The sequence below is a fragment of the Ranitomeya variabilis genome, chromosome 1 (assembly GCF_051348905.1).
Source record: "Ranitomeya variabilis isolate aRanVar5 chromosome 1, aRanVar5.hap1, whole genome shotgun sequence".
In the NCBI taxonomy this organism is placed as follows: domain Eukaryota; kingdom Metazoa; phylum Chordata; class Amphibia; order Anura; family Dendrobatidae; genus Ranitomeya; species Ranitomeya variabilis.
In genome coordinates this window covers 481,036,485-481,062,821 of record NC_135232.1, presented here as the reverse complement: position 1 = coordinate 481,062,821, position 26,337 = coordinate 481,036,485, and the positions used below count along the sequence as shown (strand labels likewise).

General features: G+C 42.3%; 1 protein-coding gene across 1 annotated transcript in view; it reads left to right on the top strand.

Moving 5' to 3' along the window:
* The window catches only part of POLR1E (RNA polymerase I subunit E), a 41,049-nt gene extending 37,059 nt beyond the window's left edge, over positions 1–3,990 (top strand). The window contains exons 11-12 of the mRNA XM_077251535.1: positions 2,975–3,106; positions 3,694–3,990. Coding sequence (XP_077107650.1) covers positions 2,975–3,106; positions 3,694–3,847 — 286 coding nt within the window. The 3' untranslated portion in view covers positions 3,848–3,990. The remainder of the gene's footprint in view (positions 1–2,974; positions 3,107–3,693) is intronic.
* Positions 3,991–26,337: the final 22,347 nt, after the last annotated feature.

Below are 26,337 nucleotides of genomic sequence, written 5' to 3'. Positions count from 1 at the left end.
TATTCAGTGTGTGATGGTATTCATTATGCAAACTAGGGGGCAGGTCAGTGAGGGAGCAGTGACCTGTCAGCAGTCTGCATTATGAATATCTAATCAGAGCACCACATACATGAACCCTGCCTTAGGGCATGAAAATCTCATTAAGGCTATGTGCCCACATTGCAGAAATGCTGCGGAAATGTCCGTAGCATTTCTGCAACTGCCGCGGGTAAAACACATGCAGAATTCGCATGCATTTTCCCGCAAAACACAAGCGTTTTGCAAGCATTTTAGCTTGCAGAATGCTTGCGTTTTTCAAGCGATTTGAAGCATCGCTTGGAAAAGTGATTGACAGGTTGGTCACACTTGTCAAGCATAGTCCTTGACAAGTGTGACCAACTTTTTACTATTGATGATGCCTATGTAGCATTAATAGTAAAAGATAGAATGTTAAAAATAATTAAAAATATGGTTATTCTCCCCTTCCGACGGCCCCCGATCTCCTCAGCGGTGCTCCCAGTACGTTCCGTTCCCAGGGATGTTTTGCGCGAAGAACCTTTGTGACGTCGCGGTCACATGACCGCGACGTCATCTCAGGTGATTCGCGCAATGCATCCCTGGGAACGGAAGCTGCCGTGTGCACCGCTGAGAGGCGGGAGGACTTCGGGGGCCATCTGAAGGTAAGCATATCCATATTTTTTATTTTAATTCTTTTTTCAGCATGGGCACAGCAACTGCGGAATCCAATAGGATTGCATGGGAATGCGTTTTTTACGCGTTTTTAGCGTTTCCGCTGCTGCAAAAAACGTGGCAGAAACACATAAAAAATGCAACGTGGGCACACAGCCTTACACAAAACTGAAAATTAAAGATTAAGAAACAACCACAAGACAGATTTCATCAACCTAGGTATCATTTTAATCAGTGTAACTCTGCCGACCTGACAGTGTGTGTAGGTTACTATGCATAACCCTGCTGACAGGTTCCCTTTAAATGCACTTATTTTTGGCAGTCATTTCTGCTGTAGGGTTCTATTAAAAATTTTGTACTGTTTGACTTCAAAAGTTGCTTTGCAGCGCTGGGATCCTGGGTTCAAATCACAGTAATGACGACATATGCAAGGAGTTTGTATGTTCTCCGTGTTTTGAGTAGGTTTCCTCCGGGTTCTCAGATTTCCTCCCACACCCCATTTTGATTGGGGCTCAAAATCTAGATTCCCTAAGTGGTGATGTCTGTAAAACGCTGTGGAGTTAATGGTGCTATATAAGGAACCATAATAAATAAACAAAAATACAGCCTCTGCATTACAGCACATAGCAGACTACAGTGTGTTATCGGTGTATCTGTACGTTGACTATTTCTAGTGGCCGAGGTCTATAACCTTTTATCCATCTTCCCCTGAACGATTGTGTAAGCTGACTTATGACCACATCAGAGTTCAGCGTGGATGAGATTAGTGATGAGCGAACGCCCTTGGATAAGGAGTTATCTGAGCATGCTTGGGTGCTAACCAAGTGTCTTCGGTGTTCTCAAATAATATGTCTGCGTCGCCATACCTGCATGTCTCGCAGCTGTTTGATAGCCTCAACACATGCAGGGACTGCCTAACAGCCGTGAGACATGCAGCTGCAGGGACTCAAACATATAATTCGAGCACACCGTAGACACTTGGTTAGCACACGAGCATGTACTGATAACGCCTTATCCGAGCATGTTTGCTCAACACCAGATGAGATCTTAAATCTGGTTAGAAGATAGGTCAGGAGAACAGAGATAAAGGTTACAGAGCATCCTATCAGAACAGTGTCATGGATGCATTCACTGGTAACACTTGCTGCACTTTATGTACAGTGATATATAGAGGCTATAGAACATAAAAGCTATATTGTCCCAATGTGTTTGTCAAAAAACCCTGGTGTTAAAATGATTACTAGTTTAAAAAAAAAAAAAAAAAAAGCATGTTAAAAGAAAAAAAGCGAACCACCTCTGATCCAAATGGTGATAAGTCACACTAAATATTAACCCCTTCGCAATATGTGCCATATATATGGTAGCTCACTGGTTAGCACTGTTGCCTTAGGGTACTTTCACACTAGCGTCGTGCACTGCACGTCACTATGCGACGTTGCAGCGCACCGAAGCATAGTGTGGAAGCGCCGCACAACGGGGGCAGCGGATGCTGTTCTTCAAGGCATCCGCTGCCCCATTGTGAGGTGCGGGGAGGCGGGGGCGGAGTTCCAGCCGCGCATGCGAGGTCGGAAATGCTGCAGACAACGCAGCAAAAACTTTACATGCAACGTTTTTTGGTGGCGACGGTCCGACGCAACCGTCGCACGACGGTTGCGACGTGTGGCAATGCGTCGCACTGCGTCGCTAATGCAAGTCAATAGAGGAAAAACGCATCCTGCAAGCACTTTTGCAGGATGCATTTTTTCTTCAAAACGACGCATAGCGAGGTGCAGTGCACGACACTAGTGTGAAAGTAGCCTTACAGCCCTGAGATGCTGGGCATAAATCCCACAAAGGACGACTTTTGCATGAAGTTTGTATGCTCTCCCTGTGTTTACATGGGTTTCCTCGCGCACACCAAAGTTTATTATGCAATAGATTATTTGTGCATATGCTCCTATCTATCTATTACTTTGAAAACATCAAAATGTATTGTCCTTTTTTTTTTTTTTTTTTCCTTTTTAAAACTGCCTTTTTAGAAAGTATTTGCATTGGTATTCTGGCTCCACTCGCTTTTGCATCTCCAGATGCTTTACTGGGCGTCTGTGGGTCAGGTGTCGTGCATTTTTCATATCCATTAGTATAGGACACGTGCATTTTATCCGCTGATCATGCGTGTGTCCTGATGGGTGTCTGTAGATTTGACATCCTCACCTACTGATGAAGTCATGTGTGATGGAATTCCTCTGTAATCAGAAGAAATTTTGCAAAATATTATGTCCTGGGCTGTCAAATTGTATGACGTGACTTTCTCTTTCTTTTCTAGTGTAAAGAATTCCATATCTGCCACAATGAAATGTAAAATTGCATCCTATGTCCTAGCCCTGGCATTGCACATTTCTGACTTTCAAGTAGATTTGACGTTGTTACAGAGGGATCTAAAGTTTAATGAGAACAGGTATGAAGGTGTGAGTGTGTGTATAAGCACACATGTAACTAGTCACATAGCTAGTGCCTCCTAACAAAGCATCTTTGACTGTATTGCTTCCCCTACAAAGGAACTTCTTAAGAGCTTGCAATATTTTCCCTTGTACATCCTCTTAACCATTTGTGGTCACTGGACTACATAGAAATGCAAACCGCCCCCTTGATTTGTGTTTTACCCACTCATTCAGATTTGATATTAATTTATGCTTCTGGCTTGATGAACTGATACTGTACCGATCTTGATGAGTCTATACAATGCCCTAAATTAGAATGAGGATTTACCTTTTTATTGAAACCCATCATGACCCCTGATATGACATTCCTTCAATTGGTAGTCATGTATGTATGATTAAAGCAGATGTTTAGTAGTGGTTTATTCTGTATACCTTTGCTTCCATTAGTACATTTGCATTAATGCATTCTGCGCTCATTCCTTTGTGAGACCTACATGTAGGACTTTGCATTGCTAAATACTTAATGGAATACAAAAATGAGTTATCTGATTTTCTCCAGCATGCAGAATGTCACCATGTATGTGGTTTCCTTGTGTTTCATTAGGATACTTGAAATCGCTAAAGCCATGGGGCTGAGAATAAACAAGAGAATAATGTTCTCCAGCTTGTCTGTGGACGAGGGGCACAAAATGGGCACGTTGGAACTACCTCTGCCGGTGTACAAGCCGGGAGCTGGGAGAAAACGCAAGGCGCTGTAGAAAACATCTATAAGACTTGTCACAAATCTTGGAAGTAATGTAATGTTGCGAGAATGTTCATTTAAGCTGGAAAAGACGGCTGTTCAGTGTCATCTTCACTTTGTATGTGTTACTCTGACCAGTAAAAACTGTATACTCCAGAAGTAGCTTTATTTTTTTTTTAAATGTTAATGTAACTTACTGTATTTTGCAGTCTATAAGACGCACCCCCCCAAAAAATAGGAAAAAAAACCTATTTTTTTTTTATAAAAAGGTGGTGCTTCTTACAATCCATGCGTCGTATTGCTTACCGGGGCTGGTGGCTGCGGTGAAGCGGGGTCACTGCTGGAGGAGGCAAGAGTGGAGCGTTGCTGCAGGATGAGATGAGGGGGTGTTCGGTGGTGCAGGGGCTCTGCCGACATTTTGTGAAAGCCCAGAGCCCCCGCACTTACATGGTTTACTATGCGGTGGACTCCGGGAAAATGGCTGCCGGGGGAGGCGCATGCGCAGATGGAGATCTCGGAAGACGAGATCTCAGCGCTCTGCCCCCTGAGGCCTTGCTGTTGTATATTCAAGCATGAACTAGGGATTGTTAAATGAAATATCAAACTGGAAGTAGGTAAAAAAGAAATACAACAATTATAGAGCGTAGACTGAAATATATTTGAAAAGCGGTCAGATTCTTACATTAAATAGAAATTTAGAAATATAATGAATATTTTCGGACCACCCCTTTTAAGCACCTGGAAATCATTCCCTGTTCCTCTGTCATTCCTGGTGGAGATTAGCTACTGAAAATTGTTTTGAAAGTTGTCCATGTGACACACTATTTATGGTACTAGAGGTGACGATGTTGGCTGCAATAGAGAAATAATGCACATGGGTCATTTAAGCAACAAAGTTTTTCTGTTGCTTAAGAAAATAAAAATTATAAAGCTGATGAGCTTAACCCCTTAGTGACAGACAATTTTGTCCTTAATGACCAAGCCAATTTTACAATTCTGACCACTGTCACTTTGAGGTTATAGCTCTGGAACGCTTCAACGGATCCTAGTGATTCTGAGATTTTTTTCGTGACATATTGTGCTTCATGTTGGTGGTAAAATGTCTTCGATATTACATAGTTACATAGTTATTAAGGTTGAAGGAAGACTTTAAGTCCATCTAGTTCAACCCATAGCCTAACCTAACATGCCCTAACATGTTGATCCAGAGGAAGGCAAAAAAAACCCATGTGGCAAAGAGTAACTCCACCATGGGGAAAAAAATTCCTTCCCGACCCCACATACGGCAATCAGACTAGTTCCCTGAATCAACGCCTTATCAAGGAAACTAGTGTATATACCCTGTAACATTTTACTCGCGTTTATTTATTAAAAAATGGAAATTTGGCAAAAATGTTGAAAATTTTGCAATTTTCAAACTTTGAATTTTTGTGCCCTTAAACCAGTCATATCACGCAAAATAGTTAATAAATAACATTTCCCACATGTCTACTTTACATCAGCGCAATTTTGGAAATACAATATTTTTTTATAAGGGTTAAAAGTTGAGCAGCGATTTCTCATTTTTCCAACAACATTTACAAATCCTGTTTTTTTAGGGACCACCTCACATTTGAAGTGAGTTTGGAGAGTAAATATGACAGAAAATACCCAAAAGTGACAACATTTGAAAAATTGCACCCCTCAAGGTGCGCAAAATCACATTCAAGAAGTTTATTAACCCTTCAGGTGCTTCACGAGAACTAAAGCAATGTGGAAAGGAAAAAATGAACATTTTACTTTTTTCACAAAAAAATGTACTTTGGAACCAATTTTTTTTATTGTCACAAGGGTATCAGAAGAAAATGGACCACTAAATTATTTGTGCAATTTCTCCTGAGTATGCTGATACCCTGTATGTGGGAGAAAGCCACTGTTTGGGCGCATGGCAGGGCTCAAGCACTGAATTTTCTGCATTTAGTGGCCGGATCCGTTTTTTTTTTAATTCGACGGATTGCGACTGGCAAAAAACTGATGTGTGAAAGGGGCCTAACCCCAATCCCAACACCAACGCCACCCTAATCCCAACACCTGCTATAACCCCAACCCTAACCCTAATGGAAAAATGGAAATAAATACATTTTTAGATTTTATTATTTTTAACTAAGGGGAAGATAAAGGGGGGTTGATTTACAATTGTTGATCACTGCGATAGACCCTATCACAGCGATCATCGCAGTGATCAAAATGAACCAATTGGAAACATTTTCTATTGGTGCCGGCCAGCAGATCTCGGCGGATTTTCTTCCTGGAAGAAGACGCCGATGGCCGGAAGATATCACCGGGGCATGCAGGAGGGACCGGAGGACATCGGAGGCACCGGGGTGGCTTGGGAGACCTCATTTCTCTCTCCTCTGATGTGTTAGATCACATCAGAGGAGGGAGAAATTAAATGGGGAATCTGACTTTTTTTTTTTTTTTTGTGGTCGCCATTCCATGAATAACAGTAATCACAACACTGGTGTCCGTACAAACTGACCAGAATCATGTTCTCCGGGATCTCAGCTACTCCCGGTAGTAGAGACCCTGGAGAATTTCCGAAGCTGCGGGGTGCTATACATTTATTTCTCAGCGCCGTTAAAAAGTGGCGCTAAGAAATAAGTACCCTTAACTGCCGCCATTAAAAGGTGTATTGGCGGTCGTTAAGGGGTTAAATTAAGGTTGGAGAATTGTGTTTATTTTTTTACATTTTGCCACAGATTTTCAAAACCAGTTTCTTAATAAAGTTTATAAAATATTGAATGCACAGATAAGTGTTAAAAGATAGACAGAACTGCCAAACAGGTAAGTAAAAGAGAATATATGTATAAGTAAATTAATATGTAATAACGGTTAACATGATTATTATTATGATTATTATTAATAAAGACTTTAACATCCCCATCAATGATCCCCTCTCCCAATCTGCCTTTCATCTTCTCTCTCTAACTTCTTAATTCAACCTCTAACAGTTTACTAATTCTACTACGCATGAGGGCGGGAATACTCTGGACCTGGTTTTCTCCCGTCCCGGATCGCTGCACGACTTTACTAACTCCTCTCTCCCGCTCTCGGACTACAACCTTCTTTCCTTCTCTGACAAGAATTGTCTCCTCACCCAGGACACCCCCCACTTACCACACTTATTGGAATACACGTACCATTAATACCCAGCAGCTTATGGACAACCTCCACACATCTTTAGCCCCCATCTCCTCCCTCTCCTGTCCAGACTTAGCATTGTCACACTTCAATATTACACTGAAGAATGCCCTGGATGAAGCAGCACCTTCTACACGCAGAAAGACCCGACACAGACAACGGCAGCCCTGGCACACTATGCAAACACGCTTTCTTCACCGTTGCTCAAGGTGTGCAGAGCGGCAGTGGAGAAAATCTCTCTTAGCAGAAGACTTCATCCACTATAAGTTCATGCTCAAATCCTATAACTGTGTCCTTTCTCTGGCCAAACAATCCTACTTCACCACCCTCATCACCTCATTATCCAACAACCCAAAACGACTTTTTGAAACCTTAAACTCCGTCCTGAAACCTAAAATACAGGCCCCCATCACCAACCTCAGCGGTGAGAATCTGGCCACTTGTTTCCTAGAAAAAATCAACCACATCCATCAGGATATCTCAGCCCAATCTCCTCAGTGCCTGGATCCCCTTCCCTGCCGCACCTCAAGCTCATTAGACATCTTTGAGCCTGTTTCAGAAGAAGAAGTTTCCAAGCTCCTCACTTCTGCTCGGCCTACAACCTGCAATAGTGACCCCATTCCTTCACCTCTCCTGCAGTCTCTCTCACCAGTGGTCACCACTCACCTGACTAAAATATTTAACCTCTCTTTCTTCAGGTATCTTTCCCTCCTCATTTAAACATGCCATCATTACCCCTTTACTTAAAAAGCCATCCCTGGACCAGAACTGCACTGCTAACTACAGACCTGTCTCTAACCTCTCCTTCATCTCTAAACTCCTGGAACGCTTGGTCCACTCCTGTCAAATCCGCTATCTCTCGGATAACTCTCTTCTCGACCCCTTACAATCTGGTTTCCGCTATTTACACTGCACTGAAACTGCCCTCACTAAAGTCTCTAATCTAATTTTAAACGGCTAAATTCAAAGGTCATTGCTCTCTGCTGGTTCTCCTGGATCTATCTGCCGCATTTGACACTGTGGATCACCGGCAATGACACAGCCCTCTCCTGGTTCTCCTCCTACCTCTCCGACCGCTCCTTCACTGTATCTTTTGCCCGCTCCTCTTCCTCTCCTCATCCCCTTACTATCGGGGTTCCGCAAGGCTCAGTCCTAGGCCCCCTCCTTTTCTCTCTATACACTGCCCCTATTAGACAAACAATCAGCAGATTTGGGTTCCAGTACCATCTCTATGCTGACGACACCCAATTATACACTTCTTCCCCTGACATCACCCCCACCCTAATTCAAAATACCAAGGATTGTCTGTCTGCTGTCTCTAACATCATGTCCTCCCTCTTTCTAAAACTAAATCTCTCCAAAACTGAACTACTTGTTTTTCTCCCTTCTACTAACCTCACTCTACCCAACATCGAAATTACTCTGGAGGGTTCAACCATAACTCCCAAGCAGCATGCCTGCTGTCTTGGGGTCATATTCGACACCGAACTTTCCTTTACTCCCTATATATGATCACTCACTCGCTCCTGTCACCTGCATCTTAAAAACATCTCCAGAATCCGACCTTTTCTCACCGTTGAAACTGCTAAGACTCTTACTGTCGCTCTTATTCATTCCCGTCTGGACTACTGCAACTCTTCTGATCGGTCTCCCTCTTACCAAACTTTCTCCTCTCCAATCCATCTTGAATGCGGCAGCCAGGTTCATATTTCTGTCCAGCCGCTTCACCGATGCCTCCATCTTGTGCCAGTCATTACACTGGCTACCCATTCGCTACAGGGTCCAGTACAAACTCATCTCTCTCACCCACAAAGCTCTCCACAGTTCTGCACCGCCTTATATCTCCTCTCTCATCTCTGTCTATCGCCCTACACGTGCCCTCCGTTCTACAAACGACCTAAGACTAACATCCCTCGTAATCCGAACCTCGCACCTCCGTCTCCAAGACTTTTCTCGTGCTGCGCCAGCTCTCTGGAATGCACTTCCCCAGACGATCAGACTGATACCTAGCCCCGACCTTTTCAAGCGCGCTTTAAAAACCCATCTTTTCAAACAAGCCTACCACATCAACTACTCAGTAAACTAACTTTGCCCTGTTCCCTCCTTCCAAATATTATTCTGAATCTGCACCCTACTATTCATCCGTCTCCACACCCTCCATGCACATGATAACTGCACTTGATACTTGACTATTGCACTTAAACACACGGGCTGATGACCTGATCATGCAGCTTTATATGAAAATCCCTATTTATTATAATTGCCAGACCTGAAATAACAAGCACTTTTCACCTATTGTGTCCCCCCCGTTTCCTTGTAGATTGTAAGCTTGCGAGCAGGGACCTCACTCCTAATGTCACTGTTTAAATTGTCTGTACATGTCCCCGCTTAATTGTAAAGTGCTACGGAATATGTTGGCGCTATACAAATAAAAATTATTATTATAATATTTATATTCTATTAGGCAGTGCAAGTCAGAAATGAAAGATGCTGACCCAAATGAACTCATAATAGCATATGAAATTATACAAGAATTGATAGAAGTTGCCCTGAAAATGAGTAAGAACATGTAGAAGTAAAAAAAAGTCAGCATATAATAGATACAAGTTGTGTCCAGAGGCAATAAAAATGAAAGATCAAGCTATCAATTACCATGATTTTATAGACAATAGTGCAAAAACAAAACTGTGAAAGATGCACAGTATAATGTAAAATGAAGAATTATGTAAAAACTGCCCGTCACTTCGGCTTATTAGATTTTAGTGTGATCTTATATCCAGTTATCAATTATCAACTTAATAGCTTGTTGTTTTTCATAGATCTTATTATTACCGTATTTTCCGGACTATAAGACGCACCGTACTATAAGACGCACCCCAAATTTTGGGGTGAAAATTGCAGAAAAAAAGATTTTTTTATAAGATGGGGGTCCGTCTTATTGTCCGAATTTAAGATCTCTTACCTGAGGGCAGGCAGTGGCAGAGCAGGGTCACAGGAGGCATGGTGGTGGCAGAGGTGAGGTGATGCTGAGGTGCGGTGGGCGGAACGGCGTGCACCTGAACAGGGTCCCATCCTGCTTAGGTGGGCGACGCCATGGCCTGGTGTCCATGGGGAGGTTGCTGTGGCGGCGGCAGATGTGCGGTCACTTCCTCAGGTGGCGGCGGCCAGGGTCCCTTCCACATTTGAGGTGACGCCACAGCAGTAGTGAAGGAGAGCAGCAGAGCTGGGTGAGTCACGGTTTTCCTGGTGGCGGCAGGCTTACCGGCATTGTGGCGGCGACAGAGGTGCGGGGATGATGTGGCGCGGTGAGCTGTATGGCGTGAGCAGGGTCCCGTCCATATTTGAGGTGAATCCGCGGCCCGGTATTGATGGAGAGCAGCAGAGCTGGGTGAGTTAAGGATTTTTCCGGTGGCGGTGGCCATCTTGCTGAGGCCGCGGGTGCGCAGATTCACTACTCTGCGTCCCAGGGCTTCAGGAAAATGGCCGCGGGAGGCCGCGCGTGCGCAGATGGAGATCGCGGCGGCCATTTTCCTGAAGCCGAGATCTCAATCTGCGAACTCGGCTTCAGGAAAATGGCCGCCGCGATCTCCATTTGCGCACGCGCGGCCTCCCGCGGCCATTTTCCTGAAGCCCTGGGACGCAGAGTAGTGAATCTGCGCACGCGCGGCCTCAGCAAGATGGCCGCCGCCACCGGAAAATACCGTAACTCACCCTGCTCTGCTGCTCTCCATCAATACCGGGCCGCGGATTCACCTCAAATGTGGACGGGACCCTGCTCACGCCATACAGCTCACCGCGCCACATCATCCCCGCACCTCTGTCGCCGCCACAATGCCGGTAAGTGTGCATTCCAAATATAAGACGCACCCCCCATTTTCCTCACAATTTTTTTGGGGAAAAAGTGCGTCTTATAGTCGGAAAAATACGGTAATAGGGATTTCCACAATAGAGAGGAGAGACAAATTGTCTCTTTTAAGCGTCACGCATATTTTGAAATGTCAGCAATACTAGACAAGATCAATCTTAATGGCCACTGCCATTAGGGGCTTATCTACAGCATTCTGTAATGCTGTAGATAAGCCCCCGATGTAACCTGAGAGATAAGAAAAACAAGTTAGATTATACTCATCCAGGGGTGGTCCAGGGCCTCCTCTATCTTCATACGATGACGTTCTCCTTGCTTCGTGTTGCGGCTCCGGCGCAGGCGTACTGTTTTGCTCTGTTGAGGGCAGAGTAAAGTACTGCAGTGCGCAGGCGCTGGGCCTCTCAGACCTTTCCCGGCGCCTGCGCACTGCAGTACTTCGATCTGCCCTCAATAGGGCAAATCAATACGCCTGCACAGAAGCCAGGAAAAGGACGTCATCGCATGAAGATGGGAGGCACCGGACCGCCCCTGGGTGAGTATAATCTAACTTGTTTTTCTTATCTTTCAGGTTACATCGGGGGCTTATCTACAGCATTACAGAATGCTGTAGAAAAGCCCCTAATGGGGGTTACCGCAGCTTATATGCGAAAGATGAGGTGACAGATTCCCTTTAACATTATCCCACCTGCATATATTGAAGAATATATTTAGTTTGCGTTGATTTTCATGCTTCAAATGGGGAACTGAGATTCAACAATCAAAAACCAAGACATTCCAATGTGATCTACACGATCTATGCCTCAGTAGGATGGTCACATGGAGAAATACACCTTCAAGAACATATGTTAATCCATCATTTGGCCAGAAACAGTCAATTAAAAAAACATATCCGAATCAAAGAAGTAGTATTTAAACCAGCCGATAAAGGTGGAAACATTGTTCTTTGACAAATTCAAAAATATGAACAAGAAGCCCACAAATAACTACATAAGTAGTCCAAATAGTGATCAGCACTCCTCCATGAATTGTGGTGCATGTGGAAATGAACGGCATAAGATCTAAGAACTCACTCTCTCTTTCAGGTTTTGAATAAAACAATCAAGTTCCATGACATGAGTGCTGGAAGTACTTTGTTCTTACACAAATAACTACATGACATCAAATGCTATGAAACACTTGTATGACGTGAACCATATTTTCTGAACTATATCAAACAGTAGGTAAAAAGATCATTACCAGGAACATCTGTTAGGGGCTTCTGGTGGAATGTCCCACCATTCCAACCATTTCTTTCCAGCTGCATATTCATAGATGCAGTATTAGTGCAACGGGAAGCCCCATCATCTCTGGACGGGGCAGTTTGTGAGCTAGTCTTTGTATGGACTATTATTTTCAACCTTGCATTTTGGATTTTTCCATCGTACATGCATAATTGAAGAGATGTACTGCAAGAACTGGACAACAATAACATGGAGTCAGATTTTTACCTCATTGCATGTGATGTAGCATTACTTTATAAGTGTACCCAACACAGCCATGGACTTTCACGCCGAGGAAAAACCTGATAGCTGTGAGAACTTAATTAGGAATTAAAGATGGTCTTATTGGAATTTGTCCAAATAGGCCAAATATAATTTGTAATGCATAAGTGTGGCAATTGGTGTGAGGTGTGTCCCATCCTTGCAAACTTATTCTTGAGATAGATACTAAAACGAGTAATGTCTTAGATTTCCCTGATCAGGGAACTGTCAACAAGTGGATGTGCTTTATAGATGATGTGCTCTTCATATGGCAGAGTACTTATGAGCCACTAAACCTTTTTCTATTTTGTCTTAACAGTAGTAATTGCAATATCAGTCTGACTTGTCACACTAAACAATTTGGAACTCTTAAATTTTTTAAACTAAGTGGTCAACATGGGCACATTATATACAACTATTCCGTGCAAACCTACCAGTGTGAATAGCTTTCTACATGCTAATTCAATGTATTCTCTATATGGCCATTCCATTGAAACAATTGTATAAGCCCAGCACATCAGTGATTTACCTGATGAATTTGGCAGACAAGCACCAGATCTTTTACTCTACATTTCGACAATCTTGCTGAAAAAAAAACAAAACAGAATATTATCATCGCCATCAAGAGGTCAAATCCATGGATCGGCAACAACCCATAACTTCTGCAAAGAAATCGAAGACCAACAGATAAGATAATTTTAACTATCACAAATTCTCATGGTCACTAGAACCAGATGGATATTTGCAAACAGTATTGGTCCATTCTAAAACAGGATTCGAACGTAAAAGTTGACCTCGGATTGTAGCCAAGAAAGCCAAAATCATTGGTGAGACTTTAATATACAGTTATTATATTGCTCCAAAATATATTTTTATGTTTAATTCATCTTGCCCCACATGGAGTTTGAGATATTGTGCGAATTCCAGTACATGTAAAAGTAAAATGGTAAATAGGACCGATTTGGTCTTCAATTCTCGTTCTTTTGAAATTGCAGGACTGTATATGTTATCTAACATACACTTGTGGCAAGATATTTGTAGGTCTTACAACAAGGGAAATGCACGTTCACATCCTTGAACATATTAAAGAGATCAGGACAGTCTGTCAGATTCAGCTTAGTGGGCCCGATGTCATGCACAAGTTGAGGAGTTTGAAACCACTCCTAAAACATTGGAAAACCTAAAACGATCAAATTTGAGATCAGAGGAATAGATCATATCATCAAAAAAAAGAATTAATGGGTGGAATTCTTAAAATCTGGCAAAGTCAGATGTAAGTGCACAACTATTCTAAATATTGTGAGTCTGCACTTTCTAATTTATAATTGTATGCGCTTGTCATCTTATAGATAAACCTTTTTCACTGTATCTCACCTGATCCAGTCACTTCCCTATTCATAGCTTACGTTATGCTTCTAATTTTATTGCTTCATATTCCACCTATTGTATACACTCTTCTTCCATGGGCCATCGGAATTTTTGTATCCCTTTTTTTCTTCAGTCTCTCACATTCATTTAGTTTAAATCACATTCATTCATCACTCGTTTCCCCATGCTATATCGTCTACACTTGTTATATTTAGCATCTTTACCTTTCCACCTCTGCCCCCAGCCCCCCCCCCCCTACACACACAAACACATTCATTTTTGGCCTCTTTTGTTATTTCACTCTTTTTTTCCCCCAACTTTCACACACATTAAGTACTTGTTCATTTCGCAGCTTTTATTTCTTCCATTCACTTTATTGTAACTCCTTTAAACTTTTGTTGGCTTCCTTAATAAGTCACCACCTTTTGCAACATCAATTACACCACACCACAACCATTTGTCACCCCTACATAGTTCTGTATTATTATACATCATAATCTTGTTCTTCACTTTAATCATCACACCATATGAGTTCTCATTTTAATGAATTTATTTCATAGAATTGTCATTCCCATCCATTGTATTTTTAATTTGTATTCACTTTACTCAATCACCTTCTTTTTCTTTTTGTTAACCTCTTTGATGACATATCATTCATTCAAATAGTTTCTTTTCATTCACTTAATTTATATATTTTTAATCTGCATATTTTATGTTTCATTTATTTTCCTATTCAGTCATTGGTGACCCACATGTTCTTTCTGCCTTTTTATTTTTTCCTCATTTCCCCCTATTCTGACACATTCACATTTGGCCCTATTACCTTTGTTTCAATGTTGAGTTAGACATTGTGTGTCAGACTGTGCATGTCCGATCTAGTGTACTCCTGATGCGGCCCACTGGGGATTACCAAAACTGCGTTATATGACGCTTTTTTTTTTCTTCTTCCAGTGGGCAGACGGGTGATGTGTGCCAGGTGCCCTACAATGTGACTTCAGCAGCGGTTTGGGTAATTATCGCTATTGCTATATTAGGGCCCTTTTATCACTCCCTGAAGAAGCTACGCGAAACGCACATCAGAATGTGGGATGAAGGAGCAGCATGGTTCTTGCAGCATATTAGGTTAATACAGTGCATCATTGGCCCTTTTTTTTTCACTATTGTCTACACAATCATGGTACTCTGATTTTTTTAACATGTTTCATATGGTACTATAAGATATTTGGATCAGCAATTTTCATTAATGACTTACACCGCCTTTTGATAATTATTTGAACTATTTATTACATTTTGATTACTTATGCATATATTATTTACGTACCTCTTTGCCATTTCTGTCCATTTATTAACCCCATCTATTAATTGAATATATTTGATACATATTTGTATGTCTTTATCATTTATTCTTTTCCTAATGCTCTTCTGCCTTTGCAATGTATATGCTATTTTATGTTTTTATTGCCTGTAAACTTGTTTATCCTTTTGGATTGTTCATTTTATATTAATAAAAATACTTTTCATACCTATTTATGCATATATTCCATTTCTTTTTTTGAATAGTGATTTTTTTTTTTCTTTTGGTTTATCAAGTGTGGGGGAAAAAAATGCCGAGTGTGAGTACTTTCAAAAATAGAAGTGATAGTTTATTTTTATCAATTAACAGAATAAAGAGTAAATGAAAAAGGAGAAATCTAAATCCAACCAGTATTTGTTGTGACCCCCCTTCCCCTTTGCATTCTGAACAGTAGTTTTTTTTAAGGTACTCAGCAGGGAGGTTGTTCTAAACATCTTTGACAACTAACCACAGATCTTCTGTGATTGTAGGCTTGAGTAAATTCCTCTGTCTCTTCAGATCATCCAAGGCAGACTCGATGATGATATCAGGGCTCTGTCGGGGCCATATCATAACTTCAGCGACTTTTTTACACTGAATAAAATTAGCTGTTTGGGGTTGTAGTCTTGCTGTAGAATAAATTTGGTGCCAATTAGATGTCTCCCTTATGGTATTGCATGATTACTAAATATCTGCCTCTATATCGCAGCACTATGAAATGGGCAATGTTTAGTACAATAGATGCAGTGGTCTGATAAGGAAACTTCATGTAGCAGATGAAGGGCACAAATCATGCTTACTTCCCTTTGAAATCGGAAGTTGTGTAGCAATGCCATCAACTCGGTACTGGCAGCAACAAGTGGACCCAGCTACACCCATTTACTATTTGGAGAAATCTTACTAGAAGTAGTGTTCATGGAAGAATTCTGTCCAAAAACCATACCTCTGATATGGAAACAAGGCTAAGTGACTCCACTAAACAGGAAAACATGAACTGCGTTGCTGAAAGATGTCAACATGTTCTCCAGACTGATGCGTCAAAATTTGGAATATTTTAGGCTGTAACAAAGGGTACTTTATTTGCTGAAGGGTTAGAGAGCAGATCTATGAGTGTCTGTTTGCAGGCAAAATAATGAAACATGGTGGGGGGATCTTTGCATGTTTGGGGCTACCCTTAAGAAAATAGTTGGGAATTTATTCAAAATGTATAATGCTGCACAAATGTTGACTATGGCCCAATAAGATGCTCCAGAGATATTTGCCCCCATATAATGCTGCACAAATGTTGAATATGGCCCCATAAGATGCTCCATAGATATATTTGCCTCATAGTGCTGCACAAACGTTGATTATGGCCCCATAAGATGCTCCATAGAAATATTTGCCCCATATGCTGTTGCTGCGATTAAAAAAAAAATGACATGCCTCTCGTCACTCTGGCCCCCGGCACTTGCAATACTCACCGGTCCTCGTTCCGGTGCCGTTGTCTTCCACATCCTCTGCACTGACGCTCAGGCAGAGGGCACGGACTAACCACGTCATCGTGTCCTCTGACCTGAGCGTCACTGCAGAGGACGCGGAAGACGGAGCAGCTCCCGGAACGAGGAAAGGTGAATATTGCGCAGTGCTCCCCCTCCCCATTATACTCATCTGCTCCTGGAGCGGTCCCTGCATCTCCGGTCTCCAGGCGCTGACAGCTTTTTCCAGCGTTGAGCGGTCTCCGTTTCACCCACGGGGAAGCTGAGCATTGTCATGGCAGCCGAAGATCACATGACCTCCAGGTCTGCCAGCTACGGTGACCTGTTAGGCTACTTTCACACTTGCGTCGGTGCGGGTCTGTCGCTATGCGTCGGGCCGACGTACCGTCGCACGTGAAATTTGTGCACGACGTGGGCAGCGGATGCAGTTTTTCAACGCATCCGCTGCCCATTCTGAAGTCCGGGGAGGAGGGGGCGGAGTTTCGGCCGCGCATGCGTGGTAGAAAATGGCGGACGTGACGGACGGAAAAACGTTCCCTTGAACGTTTTTTTCGTGCCGACGGTCCACCAAAACACGACGGATCCGTTGCATGACGGACGCGACGTGTGGCCATCCGTCACTAATACAAGTCTATGGGCAAAAAACGCATCCTACAGGCACATTTGCAGGATCCATTTTTTGCCCAAAACGACGGATTAAAAAAAAAAACGCTAGTGTGAAAGTATCCTAAGACTCAGCCAGCAGCTGAGTCTAACAAACAATCTGACAGTGTAAAACTGTCAGGTCTCATGCAATGCAATACACTGTGTTCCAAATTATTATGCAAATTGGATTTAAGTGTGATAAAGATTTAATTGTTTTGTTTTTCAAATAAACTCGTGGATGGTATTGTGTCTCAGGGCTCAATGGATCACTGAAATCAATCTTAAACACATGGGATAATTAGTTTTCCAGGTGATTCTAATTAAAGGAAAACTAATTAAAAATGATGTTTCACATTATTAAGCAGGTCACAGTTTTCAAGTAACATGGGAAAGAAAAAGGATCTCTATGCTGCTGAAAAGCATCAAATAGTGCAATGCCTTGGTGAAGGGATGAAAACATTAGAAATCTCCCGAAAACTTAAGCGTGATTATCGTACTGTTAAGAGATTTGTGGCTGTATCTGAGCACAGATGTGTTTGTGCTGATAAAGGCATAATGAGGAAGATTTCTGCCAGGCAAGTTCATCGGATTAAGAGAGCAGCTGCTAAAAAGCCATTACAAAGCAGCAAACAGATATTTGAAGATGCTAGTGCCTCTGGAGTCCCTCGAACCTCAAGGTGTAGGCTCCTTCAAAGGCTTGCTGTGGTGCATAAACCAACTATTCGGCCACCCTTAAACAGTGTTCACAAGCAGAAATGGTTGCATTGGGCCCACACATACATGAAGACTAATTTCCAAACATTCTTGTTTACTGATAAGTGCTGAGCAACCCTGGATGGTCCAAATGGATGGAGTAGTGGATGGTTGGTGTATGGCCACCATGTCCCAACAAGACTGCAACAACAGCAAGGAGGTGGAGGAGTCAAGTTTTGGGCCGGAATCATGGAGAAACAGCTGCTAGGGCCCTTTAAGGTTCCTGAAGGTGTGAAAATGACCACTGCAAAGTATATAGAGTTTCTGACTGACAACTTTCCTCAATGGTATAAAAAGCAGAAATGTGCCTTCAGGAGCAAAATCATCTTCATGCATGACAATGCACCATCTCATGCTGCAAAGAAAACCTCTGAGTCATTGGCTGCTATGGGCATAAAAGGAGATAAACTCATGGTGTGGCCACCATCTTCCCCTGACCTCAACCCTATAGAGAACCTTTGGCGTATCATCAAGCAAAAGATCTATGAGGGTGGGAGGCAGTTCACATCAAAACAGCAGCTCTGGGAGGTTATTCTGACTTCGTGCATAGAAATACAAGAAGAAACTCAATGGATGCAGGAATTGTGAAGGTGATATCAAAGAAGGGTCCTATGGTAACATGTAACTTGGCCTGTTAGGATGTTTTGGAGTTAAATAGCTTTTTGTTCAGTGAATGTGACCTCCTAATGCTGCAAATTCCACAAATGACCATTTTCAGTTCTTTAAAACATATCAAATGTTTAGAAATTCTACTGTGCCTAATAATTTGGAACAGTGCATTTTAAGTTTTTATTCATTTTGGAGATTATACTGTTATCATTGGGAGGTTTAGTCCATAAAATTCGATGTATACTCTAACGGGTGATTACTTTCATTAGACTGACTGTCATTTGCACCAACCATTTAGGAAAATTAGAGAAAAATGTCATTTGCATAATAATTTGGAACATAATGTACATGTGTATTGCAATGCATGAGACCAGTGACCAGAGGAATAAAAATTGAAGTCCCATACAGGGACTAAATAAACACAATGCAAAAAAATATTTTAAAATTATTTAATAATTCAGAAAATAAAAAAGAAAAATATTTAAAGCAATAAATACATATATGTATGTAAAAAAAAAAAATAAAGTACACATTTAGTATCGCCACGTCTGGAACAACCTGACCCTCTATACAACTGTCTCAAAAGTTAATCCCTTCAGTGAACACCGTAAAAAAAATGGAGCAAAAAACTTTCTCATACTGTCAAACAAAAAATGGAATAAAACTAGCAAAAAGTCGAGTGGAAATAAAAATGGTACCGATGAAAACACCATCTTGAAAAACAAGCTGACCTACAGCTCAATCAATGGAAAAATAAAAAAAAGTTCTCAGAATAGAGTGACGTAAAAACAACTCTATTCTATTCTATAAGAGTGTTTATTGGGTAAAAGCAGCAAAGCATAAAGATATAAATGTGGTATCGCTGTAATCGTACTGACCCGAACAATAAAGCTGTCTTATCAACTTTACCACACATGGAATGGCAATAAAAACAAACAATTCTTGAATTCCTGGTTGTTGCTTATTCTGCCTTTCAAAAATCTGAATAGAAGTGATAAAAAAAAGTCAAGTGCCCGAAGATGGTACTAATAAAAACGTCAACTTGTCCCGCTAAAAACAAGCCCTCACATGAATATTACGATGCAAAAACTTGATTTTGTAAAAAAAAAAAAATTTGGGTGTGTGACAGCAGCCAAACATAAAAACCTGATATAAATCTGGTATTGTTGTAATTGCACCAACCTGAAGAATAAATTAATCTAATAACTTATACCGCACGAGGAACAGCATAAAAAATAAATAAAACCAATTGTTCACCTGCTGTTGATTTGTTCATTCTGTCTCCCAAAGATCACAGTTAGGCTCAGATCACATTTATTCTGTGCTCTACCCTGAGCACTTAGACCTTGGTTTCCTTGTAAATCTCTGAAATACTGTACGTGATTCAGATGGAACCCCAGATGGAAAATTCCCTATAATGAGGCAGATGGAGGCACTACGGATGCCATAGGAGCTGTGATCCAGCAGTGTCCGTCTTTTTATTAGGCATGCGTAAAAGTGCAGTTCGCCACAGGACACCACTGAACAGAGGCCAGAAGTAACTCTGCTGCCTCATTATAGTGAATGGATCCCTCTGGGGTTTCATCTGAATCACGTCACTCAGATTTAGATGGAAACCCCAAAGTGTTCAACGTGTGATCTAAAATGTTATGTAAAATGTTCCCAATAAAAGCTTCAACTCAATCCACAAAATAAGTCCCCCACTCAGGTCCATCATTTGTTAACAGAAATATAGGGGACTTCCATGTTACTGGTAATGCAAAGGCTCTGGAAAAGCACCCCCCAAAAGAAACCAACAAATTCTGCACTCCCAAATCCAAATGCCCCCTCACTTCTAAGCCCCACAGTGTACCTAAACCACATGTTTGGCATTTCTGTAGCAATAAGAGCCCACCAAATTTACTGGTACATGTCTCCAGAAGTAAGAGCTGAGCATAATGTACTTGTCACTACAACGGCAGTTTGCAAATTTCACTCGGCAACATCCACTGCTGCTTGTTTCTGGAAAACACATAGCACCATACAGATCATGCAGCTATTAAGTTGCATGTAGATCAAGAGTGTTACACACTTATAAGATAAAATGCAAAAATATTTTATTTCAAATAGATTAAAATAGACAAAACAGACTTATTAAAACAGGGGTGCCTCAAACCATAAAAAAACACACATGGGGAGAAGAGCAGCAGTAATAGGAGAGCATGAAGTAAGTATTTATGCCATGTCTAGTAATACGCAACACCAACAATAACGCTTTACAAGAGTGACTATTAAATGAGTAGATTGTATTGTTTACAATCAATAAAACAACCACAAGGGTTCATAAAAATCATAAAAAAAACTAATGGGGGGTGACACCATACAGGAGAAAAATAGTGGGTATGGCTTAAAATCGCAAAACATAACAATGCATAAATAAGGGGGGGTACATAATTATATTAAACTAGATGGTAGCCCGATTCTAACGCATCGGGTATTCTAGAATATGTATGTAGTTTATTTATGAAGAGTTTAGAATAATACATTGAATACACAGGATTAGTCCGGCCGCGACCCATTAGCGAAGCGTGGTTCAAATCCCGCGCCAATTCGCGGCCAGACTGCGCCTGTCGCTGATTGTTCGCTGCCGGCCATGTAGTATATAACAGCCCACGTAGTAAATAGCACAGCCACGTAGTATATTGCACAGCCACGTAGTATATTTCACAGCCACGTAGTATATAGCACAGCCACGTAGTATATAACAGCCCACGTAGTATATAGCACAGCCCACGGAGTGTATAACAGCCCACATAACATAACACAGCCACATAGTTTATAACAGCCCGCGTAGCATATAATACAGCTCACGCAGTATATAACACGGCCCACGTAGTGTATAACACAGGCCACGTAGTGTATAACACAGCCCACATAGTGTATAACACAGGCCACGTAGTGTATAACACAGGCCACGTAGTGTATAACACAGGCCACGTAGTGTATAACACAGCTTACGTAATATATTGTACAGCCCACGTAGTATATAGCACAGCCCACGCAGTATATTGCACAGCCCACGTAGTATATTGCACAGCCACATAGTATATTGCACAGCCCACGTAGTATATTGCACAGCTCACGTAGTATATTGCACAGCTCACGTAGTATATTGCACAGCCCACGCAGTATATAGCAATGTGGGAATCATATCCCTGTTAAAAAAAAGAATTAAAATAAAAAAGTTATATACTCACCTTCCGTTGGCCCCGGATCCAGACGAAGCGGTTACCGACGCTCCTCCCGCGCTCCGGTCCCAAGAGTGCATTGCGGTCTCGCGATATGATGACGTAGCGGTCTCGCGAGACCGCAATGCCTGGAGCGGTCACCGGAGCGAGGCGAGGACCGGGAAAGGCCGGTTCTGGATCCGAAGGCCCGACGGACGTTGAGCATTTAACGATTTATTTTTTTTTTTTTATTATTTTTAACATTAGATCTTTTTACTATTGATGCCGCATAGGCAGCATCAATAGTAAAAAGTTGGTCACACAGGGTTATTAGCAGCGGTAACGGAGTGTGTTACCCGCAGCATAACGCGGTCCGTTACCGCTGCCATTAACCCTGTGTGAGCGCTGACTGGAGGGGATTATGGAGCGGGCCCTGACTGCGGGGAGGAAGGAGCGGACATTTTGCCGCCGGACTGTGCCCGTCGCTGATTGGTCGTGGCCGTTTTGCCGCGACCAATCAGCGACTTGGATTTCCATGACAGACAGGCCGCGACCAATGAATATCTGTGAAAGACAGACAGAAAGACAGAAGGACAGACAGAAAGACGGAAGTGACCCTTAGACAATTATATAGTAGATAAAATGCAAATGCTCATATAAATTCATATCATATAAATAAGTGTGCAAAGAAATGCAATCAAGATTCAGTAAATATGCTCAGTCCATGGGGGAAACCAGAGAACCGCATTAGCAGAAAAGTAGTGACATTAATAATAGTAATAAATCATATCAATGTAATAGTAAGGAAAGGTGGTTCCAGGATTCCATGAGCAGAGCAGGTACGCAAACAAACAAACAACAAAAAAGGTAACTGACTAGACCCACAATAAATATGCAACGGTAATAGTTACCAAGTAAGAGCCACAAGCCAGAGACCCACCACACCCGACGCGCGTTTCGCTATGGAAAGCTTCGCCACGCATACTCGCTCTTCACCAATATTAAATGATCGGAACAGTGTATTTTCTGACAAAGATACGCAACTAGTGATGAGCGAGTATGCTCGTTACTCAAGTTTCTCCGAGCATGATCTGATGGTCTTCGAGTATTTCAGCATGAAAAATATACAAAAAAGTTGGATAAAGGTAGAATAATAGTAAAAGTGACCCATAGTGATACTAATACCATAGAAAGTTTATTGGATCAGATAAGAGTAGAATAATATTAAGAGCAACCCATAGTGATACTAGTACCATAAAAATGTATTGAATCATACAACCACAGATGAATACACAAGAAAATACACTGCTCAAAAAAATAAAGGGAACACTAAAATACCACATCCTAGATATTTCTGAATGAAATATTCCAGTTGCAAATTTTTATTCATTGCATAGTGGAATGTGTTGAGAACAATAAAACATAACAATTATCAATGTAAATCAAAATGAATATCCCACCGAGGTCTGGAGTTGGAATGATACTCAAAATCAAAGTGGAAAATCAAATTACAGGCTGATCCAACTTCAGTGGAAATGCCTCATGATAAGGAAAAGATGCTCAGTATTGTGTGTGGCCTCCACGTGCCTGTATGAACTCCCTACAATGCCTGGGCATGCTCCTGATGAGGCGGCAAATGGTCTCCTGAGGGATCCCCTCCCAGACCTGGACTAAAGCATTTGCCAACTCCTGGACAGTCTGTGGTGCAATGTGACATTGGTGGATGGAGCGAGACATGAATTCACAGGTGTGCTCAATCGGATTCAGGTCTGGGGATCGGGCAGGCCAGTCCATAGCTTCAATGCCTTCATCTTGCAGGAACTGCTGACACACTGCAGCCACATGAGGTCTGGCATTGTCCTGCATTAGGAGGAACCCAGGGCCAACCGCACCAGCATATGGTCTAACAAGAGGTCTGAGGATCTCATCTCGGTACTTAATGGCAGTCAGGCTACCTCTGGTGAGCACATGGAGGGCTGTGCGGGCCCTCCAAAGAAATGCCACCCCACACCATTACTGACCCACTGCCAAACAGGTCATGCTGAAGGGTGTTGCAGGTAGCAGATCGCTCTCCACAGCATCTCCAGACTGTCACATGCGCTCAGTGTGAACCTGCTTTCATCTGTGAAGAGCACAGGGCGCCAGTGGTGAATTTACCAATCCTGGTGTTCTGTGGCAAATGCCAAGCGTCCTGCACGGTGTTGGGCTGTGAGCACAACCCCCATCTGTGGACATCGGGCACTCAGACCATCCTCATGGAGTCAGTTTCTAACCATTTGTGCAGACACATACACATTTGTGGCCTGCTGGAGGTCATTTTGCATGGCACTGGCAATGCTCCTCCTGTTCCTCCTTGCACAAAGGCTGAGGTAGCGGTCTTGCTGCTGGGTTGTTGCCCTCGTATGGCCCCTCCACGTCTCCTGGTGTACTGGCCTGTATCCTGGTAGCGCATCCAGCCTCAGGACACTACACTGACAGACACAGCAAACCTTGCCACAGCTCACATTGATGTGCCATCCTGGATGAGCTGCACTACCTGAGCCACTTGTGTGGGCTCTAGAGTCTGTCTCAAGCTGCCACGAGTGTGAAAGCACAACCGACATTCATAAGTGACCAAAACATCAGCCAGAAAGCATTGGTACTGAGATGTGGTCTGTGGTCCCCACCTGCAGAACCACTCCTTTATTGAGTGTGTCTTGATAATTGCCAATAATTTCCATCTGTTGTCTATTCCATTTGCACAACAGCATGTGAAATTGATTGTCAAACAGTGTTGCTTCCTAAGTGGACAGTTTGATTTCACAGAAGTTTGATTTACTTGGAGTTATATTCTGTTGTTTCAGTGTTCCCTTTATTTTTTTGAGCAGTGTATATAAAAACCTAAGTGACCCAAAACCATTGGTGAAATGTCCACCCACATTAACTAATGTATAGATATTGTAAATATTGTCATTAGCGATGAGCGAGTATACTTGTTACTCGAGATTTCCCGAGCATGCTTGAGTGAGCTCCCAAGTATTTCGGCGTGTTCGGAGATTTAGTTTATGTCGACGCAGCTGCATGATTTGCGGCTGCTAGACAGGTTGAATACATGTGCGGATTCCCTAACAAACAGGCAACCCCCACATGTATTCAGGCTGGCTAGCAGCCTCAAATCATGCAGCTACGTCAACATAAACTAAATCTCCGAGCACGCCGAAATACTCGGAGACCACTCGAGCATGCTCGTGAATTCTCGAGTAACGAGTATACACGCTCATCATTAATTGTCGTAAAAAATGTTATTGCACAAAGCCCAATTATAAGAGAAGCTGTATAAAGTGACACCGTGAAGAAAGTTTATTTGATGTAACACAGTGATAATGCCAACATACAGTGTTGAAGAACCGTCAGTTCGTCATATACTCTGCCTCCCATATCTGAACTTCAGTCAACTAATAATAGATCCAATGTCAGCCACAAGTTCAAAAAACTGCAAGAAGTGTAGTTTTACTTAGCCTGGCGAACAGACACAGGCAAGTACCCATGACAGCAAAATAGTCTTTTGATAATTTCTCCTCCATCGTCTATGAAAAAGCCCCATTTAAGGAATAGACATGTTATACTTCATAGTGTTCCAAATTTGTAATAAGCCTTATTTACAGTGGGCACGGAAAGTATTCAGAACCTTTAAATTTTTCACTGTTTTATTGCAGCCATTTGGTAAATTCAAAAAAGTTCATTTTTTTTCTCATTAATGTACACTCTGCACCCCATCTTGACTGAAAAAAACAGAAATGTAGAATTTTTTTTTTTTAAAAAAAACTGAAATCACATGGTCATAAGTAGGGTTGAGTGACTTTTGCTTTTTTAGGATCGAGTCGGGTCTCGTGAAACCCGACTGTCTCGAAAGTCGGATCGTGTGAAATCGGCCGATTATTGTGAAAAGTCGGGGGCCAACCGAAACACGAAACCCAATGCAGGTCAATGGGGATATATTTTTTTCTCTCTCTCTCTCTCTCTCTCTCTCCTCCGTCCCTGCAAAGTTTGTGTTTCACTGTGCAAATCGCTATATCCCAAACGTTAAGATGGCGGTTTTACCCCCTGTGACGCCGCACAAAGCAAGCCGGAACCTATGTCATCACGCTGCCCACACTCCTTCATTGGCTGAAAAAATGGTGGGGAAAGCGTCATATGAAACGCGACTTTGGCGCGAAGATCGCCGACCGCATGGCCGATCCCACAGTGGGATCGGGTCGGGTTTCATGAAACCCGACTTTGCTGAAAGTGGGCGACTTTTGAAAATGTCCGATCCGTTTCGCTCAACCCTAGTCATAAGTATTCAGACCCTTTGCTCAGACACTCATATTTAAGTTACATGCTGTCAATTTCCTTGAGATCTTCCTTGAGATGGTTCTCCTTCTACATTGGAGTCTAGCTGTGTTTAATTAAACTGATAGGACTTGATTTGGAAAGGCACACACCTGTCTATATAAGACCTCACAGTGCTTGTCAGACCAAATGAGAATCATGAGCTCAAAGGAACTGGCCAAGGAGCTCAGAGACAGAA